Below are 20040 nucleotides of genomic sequence, written 5' to 3'. Positions count from 1 at the left end.
TCAAATTCCAAAAATCGAGAAAGCTATTTCGATGAGTAGTATCTAGGTCTAAATAAGTGAGATTTATAATTTAAACGTGGAATATAAAATAAGTATTTTATATTTTTATTGAGTGTATAATTTGGAATCATTAATATGATTGAGATTTTATTTTGTTAATGTTTCATATTTTTCTTGTGTTTAAATAGAAGTTGTTGTTAGTTGATTCTCGGAGCAAATAGTCTGCGGTCTTATTCTTAAAGCTCGTAGATAACGATTTATTTATGATAGTTCATTCATATCACCTCACCAAATGATATAGAGTAAATACCCTAATAAGAAGCATCCGCACAAGAAGAAAATGTTAAGTGATGCTTGACGATCGAGATGTATATCTATTGAAAGTATGATTGACGATTTATCATTAGATCAAGACTTTGTTTGAGAAAAAAGGGGAAGTAGAGTGAGGAACGAAAAAGAAAAGATAGAATTTTGAGATTTTTGTAAGAAAAAATTTCCAAACTCAAAATTGTTTTTGTAGCTCATTCACTATTTCTTTTCCCTCTACTTTACACCCAAAGAAAAAAAGCTACTTAGTCAAGAAATTTCAAGCGACTCAATTTTTTTGCACCTAGCAAAGCCCCCCAAAAAAGATAAAAAATCAGAAAAAGGAAAAATGAAGTTGCTAGTCCCAGGAGCACATTCAAGTCCAAAAGTGGGTTTTCGCGTTTCCTTTTTTTTTTTTACTTGGGATTTCGTGTCGAAAGAAAGAACGGTAGAGAAAAAAAAAAAAAGAAAAAATATTTTCCATTTCCTAGGCATGCATGCAACTAAATAATTTAAAATCACAATAATTGCATGTGAAAATAAGTAATGTCTTTCATCAATTTAATTGTAAATAAAGTTCTTTTTTCTTATAATGTTCCTTAACAGCCTACTCGTCTTCCTCACCTCACTTTAGGTGTCCTTTGAATTATCACAATTGTGCATTCTTTTGAAGTCCCTTTTGAAACATAGGCTCGTGTAACTTCGATAATTGAGTAGACGTTAATTGGATAATCGAAGAATGATGAACAAACCCTAAGCAAGTGAATCACATAAAATTGGGAACCGGCAAAAATAGAAAAGGTAAAAAAAAAAAAATCCATTACTTGTTTGTAATTATAATCATTGTAACATTACGAATTTAAAAATAATTATATTCGTTACTTGTTTGTAATTGTGTTGCTTTATGTCAATTTTTATTTATTTCACCGAAGGTTCTTTTACGAGAAATTATGATAAAATTTCGCGTGCGATATACATGTGAATATGTGTTCTTGAAAGTTTCTAGATATGGCACATTATGAAAAATAGTGGCCCCACATACCTTCAAAGTCTCATCCTCACTTTAGATTATGAAAAATAGTAGTCTAGTCTAACCCACCAACCACTTATAGATTTCTATTCTTGTTCTAAGAAGCAGCTCTCATGCCTCTAATCAAAATCCCCAACATCGAAAGACTAGACCGCCCTCCTCGCAAGCTCCATTTGATTTTTTAGTTGGTTGAGTTTTTGTGGGTGCAAGAATTTACCATCTTCTTTTCTTTTTCTTTTTTTTTTGGGGAGGAGAATTTGATCTTGATATGGAAAAGAGAGAGTTACTATTTCTCGGGAAAAGAGCTTGTGCTTCTGTCCACAACTACCGTATGTTGCATGGTGGTCCATCGTATTTATGGTTGATAAATGGTAATACTCTAGATAGATAGTGTCTGATTTTATTATTTTATTTTTCGAAACAAAAAAAAAAATCCGTTTGGTAAATTTTTTTGTTCTCAAGAACAAAAATTTGTTTTTTTTTAATTTGCGAAAATAGATTTGAAATAAAATAAAGAATAAAAAATTACTTCTTATTTTCGTGAGTAATTCTAAAAATCAAGTATAATTTTTCTTGTTTTATCTTCTCTTTCTTTTTCTTCTCATTCTCATTCTCGTTCTCGTTCTTGTTCTTGTTCTTCCTCCTTTTGACTAGTTGTCGTTGGCCGATCAGCCTTGGCTATGGCCGATGACCGCTTAGACGAGAGTCGGTGATGCCGAGCCGTAGCGAGGCTTAAATCGACGAGCCTCGCTATGGCTTTGGTGAGCCTCGGCCTTGCCTTGGCTAGGTGAGGTAGCTTCGCCGTGACTCCGGGTTGTTAGGGGCCCGCTATGCTTCAATGAGGTCATCGGTCATAGAGAAATGAGAAGATGAAAAGGGAGAAAGAAAGGAAAAAGCGAGAACATTTTAATAAACTTATTAAAAAATTAAAAGAAAATAATTTGTACCGGAAATTTTAAGGATTTTACTAAATGTCTTCAAATGTTCATAAATTATTCTAAAGAATAAAATACAAAATTATTTCTGAGTAAAAATTATTCTAAAATAGAATGATTATTAAATGTATTCCTAATAGACATGAATATTTCAAGCACAAAAAATAGATAAGAAAGGGTGCGTTTGGTAACGTTTTCGTTTAAAAATCGTTTAAATGTAAATGTAAAAAAAGTGTTTCAAGTTTTCGGAACAATTTTGAACAAAAAAATGCGTTTGGTAACTGTTTAAAATATAAAAAGAATAGAAACACGTTTGGTAAATTTGTATAATTTTTTATTTATTTTAATTTTTTAATATTTTATTTTATTTTTTCTTATTTATTTTTCCTTTTTTCTTTTTTTTCTTTTTTGTCCGGCGATCGGGCGGCGGCCTCGCCTTGACCCACTCGAGGCTCGGGCCTCCCGAGGCCGAGCCCGGCGTGGGCCGGGCTCGGCCTCGCCTGGCCGGGGCGAGCTCGAGCTCGCCTCAGATCCAAGGCCGAGCTCGCCCGGCGGCCGAGGGCTCGGCCTCGCCGGCCACCGCCGAGGCTACGCCGACCCGGCGGTGGCCGAGCTGGCCGTGGGCGGCGAGGCTCGGCCTCGCCTTAGCCGGGCGAGCTCGAGCTCGCCCAGTCCGGCAAGGCCGAGCTCGCCCGGCCGCCCGGCCACCGCTGTGCTACGCGACTGGCGGCGGTGGTCGGCAAGGCCGAGCCTCGCCACCGCCACCGCCGCCGACTGGCGGTGGCCGGCAAGGCCGAGCCTCGCCGGCCGCTAGGCGGCTCGGCCTCGTCGGCCCTCGAGCCTCGTGGGTCGGGCGAGGCCGCCGGCCCTCGCCGGCCGCCGTCGCCATGGCCAAGGCGCCTGGACCGGCCAAAGAAAAAAAGAAAGAAAAAAAGAAGAAAGAAAAAAAATAAAAAGAAAGTGTTTAGATTTTGTTAAACAAACAACTTTTTGTGTTTCTGTTGCTTTGTTGCTTTTCGAACAAAAGAACAAAAAGCGAACAGAAACGCACTCAAACGCGTTTCTGTTATTTTTTGTTCCCAACAAAAACAGAAATTTTCGCTTTAACGTAAATAGGGTGGAGCCAAACGCACCCAAAGTCTTTTATTGAAATTTTAATTAATTAATTAATTAATTAATTAATTTGCTGTATCTCTTCGTTTATTCCCGATGGTACACTTCAGCGACTGGCAAGAGCGCACGCGAGCGCCACTTCCCGTTTATTCTATCGGCGCGTGGACTTCACTCTCCCTGGCGGCGCGTCGCCCACAAGATCGCTTGAAAAGAGAGGAATAATAAGTTAAAAAAGGAGGAAAAAGAAGACACACGGGACGTTATTCAACTCTTCTGGCATCGCTTGCGTGCGTTATCCGGTCAAGTGAAATGCCGCAGGTTTTTTTTTTTTTTTTTTTTTCGAGTGAAAAAAGGTGAAAAAGCTTTTCGACCAATGAGAATAAAAAAAAAAAAAAGAGGGCGAAAGGCTGGCGATCATTATAATTTATACTGCAATCTTGTTCCTGAAATGCATAGATAATGATTTATTTATGGTAGTTCATTCTGATCCTCTCACTAAATAGTATTGATGCTTTGTTCGAGAAAAATGAGAAGAAGAGCTAGGGATGAAAATGAAATGGCTTAATATCACGAAAACTTTAAATTGGGACGCATGTGATAAATTTATTATAAATTACTTTTTTGACCATAAAAATTTCAAACTAATACATTTGTGATAAATTTACTAAAAATTATTTTTTTGATTGTAAAAACCCAAATTGGTACATTTCTAATCGATATGCTATCTATTAAACTAGATTGATACTAAGAAAAATTACAAAATTGGTACATTTATAATAAATGAAGAGTAAAATCCAAATTAGTATATTTATCAATTATCATGTGTTATTTAATTCAATGATTTAATGATAAATTTAACGAAAACTAATGAAGGGTAATTTTTATGATAGGTATATCAATTTGAAGGTATTAGTCGCCACAAAAATAATTGGAGGTAGATTTGCAATGACGTAGAGTTTTCATGATTAAAAACTTTATTTGAGATAAATTTGTTAGAAAGGTATTGATTAGGGATTTTTTTAATTATATTAAACCCAAAAGAAATAAATGAAAGTTTGAAATTTTGTAAGGAATAGTTTCAAATTGCAAATTGTTTTCGTAGCTCATGCACTATTTCCTCTCTCACTTTTTTTTTTGGTGACCTAAGAACTTCCGTACAATAGATAGCTGATGGCGTAAAATCGAGGTGACTCACATGGACTCACCTCTCACAGGTCGCAAGTAAGTCGTATAATAGGAGCAAAAAGTTTTGAACCTCTTCTCTGCCGGTTGAGAGGTAAGGCGCGAACTATCTTGTCCACACCGTGGATGGGATCCTCTCCCACTTCTTTACACCCCAAAAAGAAAAGAAAAAGTTACCTGGGTCAAGAAATTTGTACTGACTCGATTTTTGCACTTACCAAGACCCAAAAAAGTAAAAAAAAAAAAAAAAAAATGAAGTTGCAAGCCCCACAAGCACTTTCGAGTACAAAAAGGTGGGTTGTCGCTTTTCTTTTTTGTCTTGTCTTGGATTTCTTGTCGAAAGAAAAAAACGGTAAAAAAAAAGAGTAAATATTTTTCATTTTCCAAAGCATGCATGCAATTAAATAATTTAGATAATAATACTCTCTCTCTCTCTCTCTCTCTCTCTCTCTCGAAAATTTTGAAACTGAAAAAACTCTTTCACTTTCTCGGCAGCAAGTAGCAACAGCAGCTTCTGCATCGCCACTGCCATTGATGATGATGATGGCAACGGACGAACTCAATAACTGAGCAAGCGCGTGGCCGACCCAACCCTCCATGGACGTACGCCAGCGTCTCCGGCCCACGCGCGGGCGCGTGCCCCTATACGCGCCGCCGCCGCCGCCGGACGGGGTCTACAACATCATACCCATACACAGCCCCGTCATCGACCACCCCTCCCTCCGGTTCCTGGAGGTGCGCGCCGCCTCCGCCGCCCTCCAAATCGTCGACGACCTTCGCCGGCCGCCCTTCGCCGACTGGTCCCCCGGCGCCCGCCCCGACCTCCTCGACTGGCTGGCCGCACTCTTCGGCTTCCAGGCCGACAACGTCCGCAACCAGCGGGAGCACCTGGTCCTCCACCTCGCCAACGCCCAAATGCGCCTCAACCCCCCGCCGCGGAACGCCGACGCCCTCGACCCCGGCGTCATCCGCTCCTTCCGCAAGAAGCTCCTCCTCAACTACACCCTCTGGTGCTCCTACCTCGGGATGCGCCACAAACTCCTCGGGCTCTCCACCGCCTTCCGCGTCGACGTCCAGAGCCTCCGCCGCGAATTGCTGTACGTGGCTCTCTATCTGCTCATCTGGGGCGAGTCCGCGAACTTGCGGTTCATGCCCGAGTGCATTTGCTATGTGTTTCACCATATGGCCGATGAATTGAACTCCTTTCTGGAGGAAAGGATTGATAGGCTCACGGGCAGGCCATACTTGCCCAAGTTCTCCGGCAAAAATGCGTTCTTGAAGTCCGTCGTGATGCCCATTTATCAGACCATTCAGACTGAGGTTGAGGACAGTAGGAACGGGAGCGCCCCGCATTCCGCTTGGCGGAATTACGATGATCTGAATGAGTACTTTTGGAGAAGGAGATGTTTCAAGACGCTGAAATGGCCGTGGGATCCGAGTTGCAATTACTTTGCAACTACAAGCAAGAGTGAGAGGGTGGGGAAGACAGGGTTTGTGGAGCAGAGGTCGTTTTGGAATGTCTTCCGTAGCTTCGATAGGCTCTGGGTTTTGTTGATTCTCTTGCTTCAGGCGATGATAATCATCGCTTGGGAGGAGAAGAAGTACCCCTGGCAGGCACTGGAGAGCAGGGATGTGCAGGTGAAGCTATTGACGGTGTTTATCACCTGGAGTGGACTTAGGTTGCTGCAATCCGTGCTCGACGCGGGGACGCAGTATAGTTTGGTTTCGAAAGAGACGTTCTTTCTTGGGTTGAGGATGGTGTTGAAGAGTCTCGTTGCCGTGACTTGGATAGTTGTGTTTTCGGTGTTCTATGCGAGAATATGGAGTCAGAAGAATGCTGATGGCAAATGGTCCCAAGAGGCTGATCGGAGGATCTTTGTATATCTCAAGACTGCGTTAGTGTTCGTAATTCCAGAGTTGCTGGCCTTGGCGCTTTTCATTCTTCCTTGGATCCGGATCGGGATTGAAGAGTTTAATTGGACCATATTGTATCTGTTTACGTGGTGGTTCCACACTCGAATTTTTGTGGGTCGTGGCGTGAGAGAAGGGCTTGTGAATAACATAAAGTATGCGCTCTTTTGGGTTGTGGTGTTGGTTAGCAAAATTTCGTTCAGTTATTTCCTGCAAATCAAGCCTTTAGTTGCTCCAACAAAGGCTCTTTTAGCTCTTCGCAATGTAACGTACACGTGGCACGAATTCTTCGGTAAAACTAATAGGATGGCTGTGATACTGTTGTGGACTCCTGTTATCTTGATATACCTTATGGACTTGCAAATTTGGTACTCTATCTTCTCTTCTCTTGTTGGTGCTGTGATTGGGCTGTTTTCACATTTGGGCGAAATACGGAATATTGAGCAGCTGCGGCTTAGGTTTCAGTTTTTCGCTAGTGCACTACAGTTTAATCTAATGCCAGGGGAGCCGACGCTAAGTGCTAAAGCGACGATGGTCAAGAAGTTGCGTGATGCGATCCAGCGGCTGAGACTGCGTTATGGTCTTGGTCAGCCCTACAATAAGATAGAGTCCAGTCAAGTGGAAGCGACAAGGTTTGCATTGATTTGGAATGAAATCATTACAACTCTGAGGGAAGAAGATCTCATTAGTGACAAAGAACTTGAGCTTTTGGAGCTACCGCCCAACTGTTGGAACATTAGGGTAATCCGCTGGCCTTGTGCCCTCCTCTGCAATGAACTGCTTCTTGCCCTGAGTCAGGCAAGTGAGTTGGCGGAATTTTCTGACCGGTATCTTTGGTTGAAGATTTGCATCAACGAGTATAGGCGATGTGCTGTCATCGAAGCATATGATAGCATCAAGTACTTAATCATCATGATTATCAAAGACGATACCGAAGAGAAATCTATTGTCATGAAGTTGTTCGATTGTATTGATATGCATATTCAGAATGGGAAGATCACGAAAGTTTATGATATGATGATTCTTACAGATATTCATGCAAAATTAAGCCTACTCCTTGAGCTTCTGTTGAGCCAAACAAAAGATATGAGCCAGATAGTGAATGTACTGCAGTCTCTCTACCAACTTTCCGTTCGACAATTCCCAAAGGAGAAGAAGTCGAATACAGATTTGCAGCAGGAGGGTCTAGCACCGCTAGGCCAAGCCACTGATGCAGGATTCCTCTTTGAAAATGCTGTCGAGCTTCCTGAGGATCCTGATTTCTACAGACATCTGCGCCGGGTAAATACAATTCTTACATCCAGGGACTCGATGCACAATGTTCCATTTAATCTCGAGGCTAGGCGTCGCATTGCTTTCTTTAGCAATTCGCTCTTCATGAACATGCCTCTCGCCCCTTGCGTGGAAAAGATGATGGCTTTCACTGTATTGACTCCCTATTTCGACGAAGATGTCTTGTACACAGAAGGCAGCCTTCGAAAAGAGAATGAGGATGGAATTTCAACTCTGTTTTATCTGCAGAAGGTCTACGAGGATGAGTGGGTGAACTTCTTGGAAAGGATGCGCAGAGAAGGCTTGGAGAATGTGGAAGATATTTGGAATTCTAAGGCAACAGAGCTGCGTCTCTGGGCATCTTACAGGGGCCAGACATTGTCCCGCACCGTGAGAGGGATGATGTACTACTATAGGGCTCTTGAGATGCTTTCATATCTAGATGACGCTTCAGAGATGGACATAAGGATGGGTATACAAAGCATCGCTTCTCATCATTCACTCAGGTCCAATGCCAGCTTGAATGGTCCTCCTTCCGTCCAGATGCCGGCTTCACGGATGCTTGATAGAGCACCCAGTGGTGTGAGTCTTCTGTTGAAGGGGAGTGAGAATGCGTGTGCCCTAATGAAGTTCACATATGTGATCACCTGTCAGGTCTATGGCATTCAGAAAGCAAATAAAGACCAGCGTGCCAAAGATATTTTGTATCTTATGAAGAAGAACGAGGCCCTTCGAGTTGCATACGTTGATGAGGTTCACTCGGGAGGGAAGAAGTAGAATTTTACTCCCGTTCTGGTGAAGTACGACCAGCAACTGCAGAGGGAGGTCGAGATCTACCGGATCCAGTTGCCGGGCCCTGTGAAGCTTGGGGAAGGAAAGCCAGAGAATCAGAACCACGCAATAATCTTCACTGGGGATGCGCTCCAAACCATCGACATGAACCAAGACAATTACTTTGAGGAGGCACTCAAAATGCGTAATCTGTTGGAAGAATTTAAGAATTATTACGGGATCAGGAAGCCAACGATTTTAGGAGTACGTGAAAATATTTTCACTGGCTCCGTGTCTTCTCTTGCCTGGTTTATGTCTTCCCAGGAAACGAGTTTCGTGACTTTGGGGCAGCGTGTTCTGGCGAACCCTTTGAAGGTACGTATGCATTATGGTCACCCCGATGTTTTTGATAGGTTTTGGTTCTTAACCCGTGGAGGGCTAAGCAAGGCTTCCAAGGTGATCAACATCAGTGAGGATATATTTGCCGGCTTCAACTGTACATTGAGAGGAGGGAATGTAACACACCACGAATATATCCAAGTGGGTAAGGGAAGGGATGTTGGGTTGAATCAGATAGCTATGTTTGAGGCCAAGGTTGCTAGCGGCAATGGTGAGCAGGTTCTGAGCAGAGACATATATAGGCTGGGTCACCGCTTAGACTTTTTCCGGATGCTGTCTGTCTTCTACACAACTGTAGGGTTCTACTTCAACTCATTGATAGTGGTTATTACTGTTTACACATTTTTGTGGGGCCGCCTGTATCTTGCTCTTAGTGGCATCGAAAAGGCAGCTAAGAATGATAGTGTCAGTGGTGAAGCTCTCGGGGCTATTCTCAACCAGCAGTTTGCCGTCCAGCTTGGTATCTTCACTGCTCTTCCAATGATTGTAGAGAACTCTCTCGAGCATGGATTCCTCCAAGCAGTTTGGGACTTCATTACGATGCAGTTGCAGCTTGCGTCATTCTTCTACACATTCTCTTTGGGGACTCAGGCGCACTATTTTGGCCGGACTATTCTTCATGGGGGTGCAAAATACCGAGCCACCGGCCGTGGTTTCGTGGTGGAGCACAAAAGCTTCGCTGAGAACTATCGAATGTATGCCCGCAGTCACTTTGTGAAGGGCATCGAGCTTGGGGTTATTCTGGTAGTGTATGCCTCACAAAGCCCATTGGCCAAGGACACATTCGTTTACATAGCCATGACCATCTCCAGCTGGTTTCTAGTTGTCTCGTGGATGATGTCACCATTTATATTTAACCCTTCAGGCTTTGATTGGCTGAAGACCGTGTATGATTACAATGATTTCGTGAAGTGGATATGGAATGATGGAGGGATGTTTGCTAGGGCGGAACAGAGCTGGGAGACCTGGTGGTACGAGGAACAAGACCATTTGAGGACAACCGGACTTTGGGGCAAGCTTTTGGAGATCATTCTAGACCTTCGTTTCCTCCTTTTTCAGTATGGTGTTGTATATCAGTTGAATATAATCCAGCATAACACTAGCATTGCTGTATACTTGCTATCATGGATATACATGGTTGTGGCCGTTGCTATTCATGTGATCATGGCATATGCTCGAGATAAATATGCTGCTAAGGAACACATATACTATCGTCTCATACAGTTTTTTGTCATTGTGGTCGTGCTTCTTGTGATCATCTTATTGCTGAAGTTCACTTCTTTCGATATCCTTGACCTTGTCAAGAGCCTCCTTGCATTTGTCCCCACAGGATGGGGCCTTATATCCATTGCCCTGGTACTTAGACCATTCTTGCAGTCCACTGTCGTGTGGGAGACTGTGGTTTCGTTGGCCCGGCTATACGATATGCTGTTTGGAATTATCGTGATGGCTCCCGTGGCTTTGCTCTCATGGTTGCCGGGATTCCAGGAAATGCAGATAAGAATCTTGTTTAATGAAGCATTTAGCCGGGGCCTCCAAATATCCCGTATTCTCACAGGCAAGAAGTCCAGCTGATCCAAGTTGAGGTAAGTCAATGCCTTTAAGTAGTCCTTGAACTTTTACATTTCTAGTTTTGTCTAATGACATGTCGTCACGTGTGAATTTCTTGCACTTTTTTTTGGTTTTAAATTTGTTTCTTTTGTTTGAGGTTAGTCATTGTTCTCGATTTATTTAAGAAGCTAAACTAAGCCATTATATTAGGTGAATAAGCAATGTTGATTTAGTTGAACTTGTGTTCCTCTTTCTAGTTGTCCCCACATACCTTTTCCTGCCATTGTGTATTTTTCCTTTTCGGGGGTAAAGATAACCAGCTTGGGATGAGTCTTCCTTATAGTTACTATGCATTGGCAAGTTGAAGATTCTTGTTCCTCAATTTGCCCAAGCAGCTATCATGGGGCCTAAGCCTATTCCAAATAAAAATTTATGCAATGAAGCGTATCGTATTAGCATGTACATCAGGCTGTAGGATCTTTTGATTCAGAGCTAGGTCTGCCTTATTCATTATGTTTACAATAGTTGTTCGATTGCGCGAGTTCATAGTAGCAGGGGAGGAACTTAAGAGGAGTTGACAGGAACCAAGGAGAGAAAAGTGAACAAGACAGGAGATTGAGAACGAGCTTGCAAAATGACATGTTCAACCAATTTTGCCATGATTAGGTTGTGGTGGTATCATAGCTAATGGATGAAGATTGTATCAAGTTTGGAACTAGTGAAATCTAGCCCTCTATATAAAGGGGAGTAGTATTTAACTGGATCTCAGTTTACTCTTGCTATGATTCTTGAATTTATATGACTTCCCACGTTGGACTTAGCTTGACAGGCTGCAGGAATGGCCTCTTATCATCTGAAGATGTCGTGCTTTTATGTTGTAGTGGTGTTTGTTTCAACCTGCTCTCCTTTCTTCTCTATTCCTTCTTTGCGAGGTTTCGTACTTCTTACCAGTGCGCCATTTTGAACCCGCTAGATAAGCTTTACCATGCAAATTCAAACTCTTGCAATTGACTTCATAATACTATTTTATCTGTGCTTGTTTCTCATTGTCTTTTATCGGCAGTTCACATGATTGGCCAGGATGAATTTATTTCAGGTTCTATGGAGAGTAAGGGAGCTGGTTGTATAGTCAACCTAGGCAAGTCCATTTGATCTTGGATGTTAATGTCGCTATTGCTGGGAGGAAATTCTAGAGTCTGTCTAATTTTCCTTCAGCAGCATAATCTTGCAGCGAATGTGATTTGCGGGGGTTGATATTCATCCGGCCACGAGTTTTGTCTGTAATTGATGTAGTTTTAGCAGTTGATAGATTAGTGTTCAGCTCATCACCCATGTATTATTCCTCGAGCATGCGTTTGTAAATATTGTCCACAACTCTGCTGTAGATTTCAAGCTAATATATTGAAGAAAAGGCAGTTGAGAGGCATTTTTGGCAATTTTATGCTCATTCTCTCCTCTTAAAAGGTAACGAGTGCATAAACAGTTTTTTTTTTTTTTTTCAACTACAAGATAATAAAGCGAAATTCAGTCGCTGTAAGTCTTTCGTAAGCACTATGGTACCGCAGAACCTGAAGAATTAAGCATAGTCTTCTCAAAAGACACAAGTATATGTTTTCTCATGCAATAACCTGTAACGAAACCTGCCCGCGATGGCAAGCACGAGCTAGACCAATTTCCGGGAGGGAGATATTTTCAGCATGTAACTCAAACATGACAGCATGTAACTCAAAACACTCATATGAATTTTATTACAGGTAGCATGACACAAGGCAACGGCCAAGCCGGACATGACAGTCCTTATGCCATTGTTATTCTCAAGCTTTTACACCAAAGCGATTACATAATGATACACCAGAATGCAGCAAGCATACGCAAGCGACTTCCTTTTTTTTTTTTTTTTGGGGGGGGGTCCGATACAAACTATCACCTGCATCACTAAGGTGTTTTACTCTTGATCAACCGCACACACAGAGCAACATCTATATACAAATTGCCGATAAGGCAAACACAGGACAAACTCCACACCTTATGTATAACATATGAGTAATTATTTGTTCAGTGATTCTTGTCGACGGAGCCATATAGATTCGGTATTCATGCACCGAGAAACTGGCTGCAGTCAATCCCCTTTTCTGTGAATGCATCGACGAGCTTAGTGAATAGCTTGGTCAGCATGATCTTAAACCCAGTGGAGCTTCCTTTTGAGTTTCTTGTGCTTTTTCTCCACCTCCGAAAGCAAATCCTACTGGAGCGCCTTTCATATATTCCTTGCAAGCATAGAGAATATTGTCACTGCGGTTGCTGAAGTGCTCTTCCACAAGTGCCTCGAAATGCTGCATTATACCATAATTCAATCAGCCGCGGTATGAAGAATTTAACAATATCCTATTTGATATTGGCAAATTTTGACACTCATAACCATTGTTAGCCATTCTAACAGCCAATGTTCATGAGAGTGGATCATGGTGAATTGGATCGGACACTCTGAAATTACTTTACCTTGGGCGGCTTGCGAAGAAGATACAGCATGGACTTGCACGTCATGAGGAATGCATTTTCGTTGTAACTAACAGAGTTTCGCTCCCCTCCATTTTTCCAAGTTGCTTGTCATACCCGGCTTCGTTGAAGTAGGGCTTGTCATTAAGCACAAGGGCCTGGAGGGACACAAGAACCTGAAGAACGGTGGAATTTCCAGGGTTCCAAACTTCAGAGCCCGAGCCCGTCCAAGTATTCAAAAGGCTGAGACAGACTTTTCCAGATTCATAGAGGTTAGGGTTCACACGAAGCCCTCCCGAGTGGTAGTGTACCATCTGCAACACATAAATGTGTTCATTTTAATATGCGGGAAGACAATGTGTTGATCGAAATTGGCACTCACATATTTAAGCATAACAAAAGTTGTTCGCAATGAAAAACCATGATTCATCATTACCGGTGGCTCGTTCGGAAATTCTGGGGGGAGGAAAATGTCAAAGAAGAAAAGGCCGTCATGATAGGGAGTTCCTGGAGGACCAACAATAGCTGCTCGTAGGAGATCAATCCTTTCTTCATAGGCACGGACGTAGATTGTCTCTGTCGAGGTACAACAAGGGCTCATGAGATACAGGACTGGCATGTTAGCACAGCAAATAGCACATTTTCCTTTTTCATTAGCAGCTTTGATATTTTGTCAGTGAGATTATGTTACTAGGTTGATTGGATAGTCCGATTCTACTCGAACAATCCATTAGTATGCTAGTCAAATAGAAGATTAAGTGCCGAACCGAGCAGTCACATTTCAAAGACTAGCGAATAGAGAAAATCATATCAAAGAGAAGCACAACAGATTTCAGGCAGTTTAAGCTTACCAGGAAGATTGTTCACCAAGATGCTCCACTCTTGCTGAACCTTCTTCAACCAAGCTTTTTTGACCTACATAAAGGGGAAAAAAATATCATCACTCATCCTGTCTTCTTGCAACACAATAATTAATTGGTTTGTTTCTTTCAAGTTATTTCTTTTTTTTGTCATTCTTTCTAACCTGAGATGAAGCCACTCCTTTGTCAGCACCATTGAGAAAGTGGTGATCGGAGCAATCCGTGACCATGTCAAACTGCTTGAATTGTTCCACATCCTTGCCCTTGGACAAACTCAAAAGGCCCCCCTCTTCTTGATCATCTTTTACTTCAACTTTCAAACTTGTCCATTCGGACGCTGGTGGCTCATTCTCCACAGAAGATTGAATCTCAGAACTGGAATCACAGCAAGTCTCTACTACTGGATTTTCAAAAGAAGCTTGACATCCATTTTCATCTTCAGATATCAGAGAAAATTGCACAGCGCCTGACTCTGACACCGAGCCGAAGGATCCGAATAGGGTCGCCGCAACACTGGTTAAAAATCGCATGGCATTCTGTGGGAGTGAAAGGGAGGTGCTTCCAGAAGAGGGCTTTTGACATTCTTCATCGGTTGTACAAGGGAACAGCAAATCCTGCACAACAGACATATACAGTTTGTGCTCAGAGAGTCGCAGCTGAAGCAATTTCCGAATGCGTCAGCAATCTACAAAGATTCTAAGTTTCATCTTGCTCTAGTGCTCTGTCAGATGGCTAAATCCATAAGGCCAAGAGGGTTTAATAATACATATCGAGAGAAATGGACTTTAATATGTGTATATGTGTAATTAACTTTGAAATCCTAATTGCACGTAGTGATTCTGTCTCACTTTAACATGCGGATAACATCCTCATCAACACACCACCATCAGGCTACTTTGGAAGGGAGAGATCATGCGATTTTAGGCTATGTTGTACAAAATATGTACAAATTATTAATCCTAACATTTGTATCTATCTTCTCATAATGCATCTGAGAAATAATTAACATCAAGATTGTAGACATGCACGCACTTTTTTTTTTTTTTTTTGGGCGGGAGAGACTTTACCTTCCCTTTCTGGATTGGTAGTATCTCATTTTCAACCACCTGCTGATTAATCTGCTCAATGTTTCCATCAAATGGCAATGGAGATGGAGTTGAGCATTCATATTTATCACATCGAATGATCTCATAGGGTGCAACCTGAAATAAAAGCAGAGGATATTCACGACCCCATCCCATTTACTTTGCACAAGAATGTATGACAAAGATGGGTAAATAAAGGTAATAAAAGGCTAAGGATGAGAACCCAACATAAAACTTCATTTCTTCTTGAAGATGAGAATTAACGAAGCAAACACTCGGCCAACTAGAAACCATGAAATACCAGCATTGCTTTATGTTCTTTTAGGACCAAAAACCCCATTGTATCATGTATACCACTAAACCCATAATCTCTCATTATAACACAGGTTGTGGACTACTTAGTAATGTTCCAAACCAGTTCATACTCAAAATAGCAAACCATCAGATGACCAGACTTTTTACCTTTGTAGTAAGACCATTTGCCCATTTCACCTCGACAGCACCATCTTTGAAGCCTTCAACGTTGCCAATACAGGACAAGTAAAAATTATTCGGGTCACCCCTGTGATCTCTCCCAAACTTTTCGATTTCGAGGTCGGCCTCCTCAGCCTTTGTAGCTTCTCTCTCCACAAGATCCTCCGTAGCTTTGACAACAGTCTGATTTTGAACCACTCTAAAGACAACATCACCAAGGCAGTAGGAGTAATCTGGGTGCTCGAGTAGCTCATAAGCACTCATGGTTTCCTCAAGATGTTCTCCACCAATATCATCAGGTGTCTCCATTGAAGCGTTTTTCCATATTATCCTTACGGTCTTTTCCTTAGCATCCATGCTTCGGACAACACCCCATTTCCGACTAATTGGAGCATGTGGATCATCACAACTGCTTTTTCTAGGACAAACTGTTCAGGCCAAAACTCATGAGAGTCGATAATATTTATGGGAAGCAAAGACTGTGAATCTACTCCGACCGAACAACTACTGTCCTGCCAAACAACATCGACCCTTGTTTTCATCCTTGCAATAATAAACACTGGTGCAGAACTTAAATTAATGCCCCGTCTCAGAAAGCCTTTGTCCAATTTTCCAGAACTGTTGTGATGATTCTTATAGTCTGTGCCTGGAAGCATACACCAATCACCAAGCTGCCAGTTTGCATGCGGAAAAGAGCTTAAGAGGGTAAGGTCTTTTGCCTCTTGCAATTTTGAGGGTTGAGGCAAATGTAGATCACCATCCATGAGAACAGACCCGAGCCAATCCACATGCACAAAACCAGCTTTTACAGCGCACACTGTTCCTTCTTCTTGGTTCGCCTTCCAACTTCCACATAGCCATCTTGCAGATCGAGAAGCAGTTGGAGCCATAACCTTCACCCTCTGTCCAGGATAATGTAGATATTGCGAGTCATCAAAAATGTTTGGAGAAATAGGAATGAGTTTTTCTTGATCAACTCCAGTGAAATCACACTTTGCCCCGTCATCGAACAGTATGGTGACAGAATCAATTACTTTAACCACTCTTCCAAGCCAGTGCCCAAAAACAACATGATCACCCACTGAAATTGAGCAAATTTTAATTGGTTTCTTGGAGTTTATGTCTCTGATGACTTTCCCATGAGCGTTCTCCAAGTCAACGAACATATCTACGTTTATGACTTTGCCCAATTGGCCAGATGGGTGTTGTACAGAGCACACTATGTCACCATGAAAAAATCCTCTTTCAAAAGAAAGGAAGTCATCGATCTTGCCGATGCTCTCCTCCAGGTTAGACAAGAGGTTCACGGCCTGACCTCCAAACAGTATATCCATATCCTCACTGCTCTCACTGAAACTATCCCAATCAGACTCGCTGAAGGGAGAATCCATTTCTCAAAAACCTACAGAAGCATATAACTTGTCATCATCACTGACATTAAACACGAAATTCCATCTTAAGTTAACAATGGCAAAACGATATTACAAAGCTCAAGAACATTATTCAAAGAAGCCAGATCCTTCAACACAGTGGTCTAGATATGATTGAAATTGTGTGCTTAAAGTTCCTCAGCTCATTTTTTCTTTAGAAGAGCCAAGATATTGATAAAAATGACGTGCTGCCTACAGCAAACTTTATATCCAGGGAACGATTTTTTATTAGAGTCCTAACTATAGCAAATATTATCATAGACAAAAGAATGCATGCCATCATTGATAATGAAGGATGGGGACTGAGAAATACCTCCAAACTTGCACTAGCTTGAGAAATTTTAGAACAACTTGTGCTCAATCTTCAGATAAAAGTGAGTTCTTGATGCTTCACTTGACAACACACTATGTATTGATTGATCTATTGGTATACACTTTAATATATGTCGATATACTTTTTCGGTGCAGATAACAATTCGTAATCTCTTAGAGACTGCAACTGTTAAATCTGGAGAACCGATGCCAAAGGAGATTTGCCCCCAGTTTACAGGGATAGATGGAGCCAACTAAGGACTCCGAAATGCCAAAGGAGATTTGCCCAAAAAAATGGACTTTAAGCCGAAGTTTCCAGCAGCAGAAACTTTTGAGATAGTTTTCCAGTCACAGAAGTCTGACAAGCGATGACTTCTTGCACAGGTCTGAGTGAAGCTGCCAAAGATTGCAAGGATGGAGTCGCAGAAAAAGTGAGCATGTGCAACACTTTGTCAGATAATTCATCAAAATAAGGCTCCTCAAGCTTTTCCGCAATGCTGAAGTTTCACTGAGCAGATGAAAGTTTGAAGTGTCCACCAAAGCCTGAATGGTTTCAGTTAGAAACCTGTATATGTTGCCAAAGGAGATTTGCCCTACTATAACTAGAGTCTAAGAAAGCTGTTGCCAGTCTAAATTTATATTGCCGTGATTCCAAGTCTCCACGAAGAAATCAACAGTCAGGCCTTAGCTCTCCATGAACCCTGTACACCAAAAACCCAAGTAATTACCAATTCAGATATTCTGATAGAGCACAAGAAATTTAAACTGATAAAAGCAAAGAAACAATACACATCAACTTGAATTCCCTACTGCTCAATGGTCAACTACTGTCTACTAGAGAATCAATTTCACCAATTACAGAAAAATTTGCACGAGGGACCTTGAATTTAAACTAAAACTGAAGCAGAAAAGTGGATCCATGAGCATGATGGGTGATGGCAAAGCAAGTATGATGTTGTACATATCTAGTTAAGAACCAACTCAACCAAGATATAATTATCAGCACTTGATTGCTGATTTGGTCATCCTAGTTTAGTATCGATTATATCCATCTAATAGGTATACCTTCCAGGAAGGAAAGCAACTGAATATACAAAGTATGTCAAGGATTCTCGATTGCATAAAAAAAAGTTTTGGATCAAATTCAAGATACTAAACATTACATTTATCGATTTAGAAAAAAGCATCAGATAGCCACACTAATGACACAACTCAGCGAGAGGTATAAAAGTACTCAATTTGTAGAGCAAACGACTCTAAATTTTCACCCTAAATGACGTTGACAGGGGAATAAGCTCAAGGGTGAGCCTTTAGTACCCACAGAACAAAACAGAGGTTGAAGTACTACAGCTCGTTATGACATCGAGCCAAAAAGAGTTCAACACAATTTCGGATTCCTTCAATTTAAAGCATAGAACCCTGCTGAACATACACGAAGCATTAACCAAATATAGGATTCAGGAATAACGTTTTCCTTCTCGTGGCATCAACCAAGTCCACAATCAAATGATCCCGTCCTTATCAACAGTGATACAAATCAAGAAATCCAGTGCCCGGAAAGCATAAACCTCAATTGCCTCATCTTTTCAACATTTTCAGAGCAAATAAGCGTGCCAATCATGAATAAAAACCTCTCCTCCAACTGCAGTAAAAACTTCAACTAGCCAAAACTCTCTCACAAGTTCAATAGCAAACGGGAAACGGTAAACGGCAAACACAACTTCATAGAGATGAGGAAACGGAACAAGAAAAACATTAATACCACGAAAGAAAACGACCAATTCACCATAACCAACGTTAATTCAACATTAATAACGCTAGAAATGAAAGAAACACTATCGCAGGCCAAGCAAGGAGAAAGAGTACCATAGTCCCGTCATTGCATACCCGCCCACGAATCATGGTTGACGTTAAGGAACGGACACGTGGAACTTGCATGAAAGCTTCATGAGCTCCGGTCTCAGGGAAAGCTCCACCCAGAACCTGAACCGAACCGAAGAGAATTTCTTCTTTCTTGAATATTTTCTTGGCCCAGAAAGCTCTCTTTCAAGAAGCCAGAATCCCCGTGGAAAATTCAGAGAGGCCGAGGTCCTCCCTGAATCCCATCCCTTATGCCATAAAGGTCCATGGAGAACATTGCACGACAGAGAGAGAGAGAGAGAAGCTTCTTGGGTTGAGTCTTGGGTTCTAGGGGGCGGAGAGAGAGAGAGACAGACGGGTGCTTTCACATCCAAAATGGGAGATATAATGACCAAAAAAGACACAGAATATACCAAACAGTGTCAGCAGAACATACTACTGTACTTCTCTGCCTTACAACTGACACCAGCCGGAACCCAGGAAACTACGATACTGCCCCCCTCTCTCTTAGGATTTTCCCTTTTTTGCCAGATCCCTCCTCTCTCACCAAATTACAAATTGGAAGACCATTGTACCCTGGCATGGCGATCCATCATCAAGTATCAAGATTGAATATTGTGATGATTCAACGATTATAAATGCAAGAAATTGGAAAACTAGCTTGTTATTGACTTAATCAACAAGTGATCAATAGTTGAACATTTGTAGTCACGATTAGCTGAAAAATTCACTTTTCTATTCACTAGCAAAAAGAGCGCGAGCTTAAGAAAAAACCAATATATGTGAAGCCGAGAGAGAAAATGAAGGCGATGTGGATGAGTTTTGAGGAAATAACTTGTAATGGTTGAACTTTAAAAGGTACGGTGTTTACAAAACTGGAAAAATTGTATAAAAAGTCCTAAATCTATTATATAGTAACAAATTCGGTCATAAACGTTTCAATTGTACCAATATAGTTATAAAACTATTTGGATAATTAGCCGGAAGGATTACATTAATAAATCATCAAAAGGTTTTCTAAGTTGGTAAATAGCCAAAATATATAGAATTAAA

The 20040-nt window shown here is 41.5% G+C and overlaps 2 protein-coding genes and 1 non-coding gene across 3 annotated transcripts; 2 read left to right on the top strand and 1 right to left on the bottom strand.

Annotated features, from left to right (window-relative positions):
* The first annotated feature begins 5024 nt into the window (after nucleotides 1-5024).
* Nucleotides 5025-11896, top strand: LOC120292841 (callose synthase 11-like). Its single transcript, XM_039311287.1, is given in 2 exon segments — nucleotides 5025-10505; nucleotides 11567-11896. A coding segment is annotated over 1 exon segment (5331 nt). The 5' UTR covers nucleotides 5025-5163; the 3' UTR covers nucleotides 10495-10505; nucleotides 11567-11896.
* LOC120293041 lies at nucleotides 8138-8217 on the top strand. The gene has a single exon (XR_005550700.1). It is a non-coding gene; the product is annotated as a small nucleolar RNA J33 (small nucleolar RNA).
* A 299-nt stretch (nucleotides 11897-12195) lies between the features above and the next one.
* On the bottom strand, nucleotides 12196-19355 carry LOC104441012 (probable ubiquitin-conjugating enzyme E2 24). Its single transcript, XM_010054006.3, is given in 12 exon segments — nucleotides 12196-12702; nucleotides 12705-12803; nucleotides 12970-13058; nucleotides 13061-13280; nucleotides 13403-13542; nucleotides 13818-13881; nucleotides 13991-14440; nucleotides 14894-15028; nucleotides 15374-15798; nucleotides 15801-16787; nucleotides 17129-17828; nucleotides 18994-19355. Coding segments are annotated over 10 exon segments (2736 nt in total). The 5' UTR covers nucleotides 16777-16787; nucleotides 17129-17828; nucleotides 18994-19355; the 3' UTR covers nucleotides 12196-12564.
* Between the last annotated feature and the right edge of the window lie 685 nt (nucleotides 19356-20040).

Source organism: Eucalyptus grandis, chromosome 4 (assembly GCF_016545825.1).
Source record: "Eucalyptus grandis isolate ANBG69807.140 chromosome 4, ASM1654582v1, whole genome shotgun sequence".
NCBI classification, from domain to species: domain Eukaryota; kingdom Viridiplantae; phylum Streptophyta; class Magnoliopsida; order Myrtales; family Myrtaceae; genus Eucalyptus; species Eucalyptus grandis.
The sequence above is the reverse complement of the archived record's forward strand: the minus strand, read 5'-3'. Positions and strand labels throughout refer to the sequence as shown.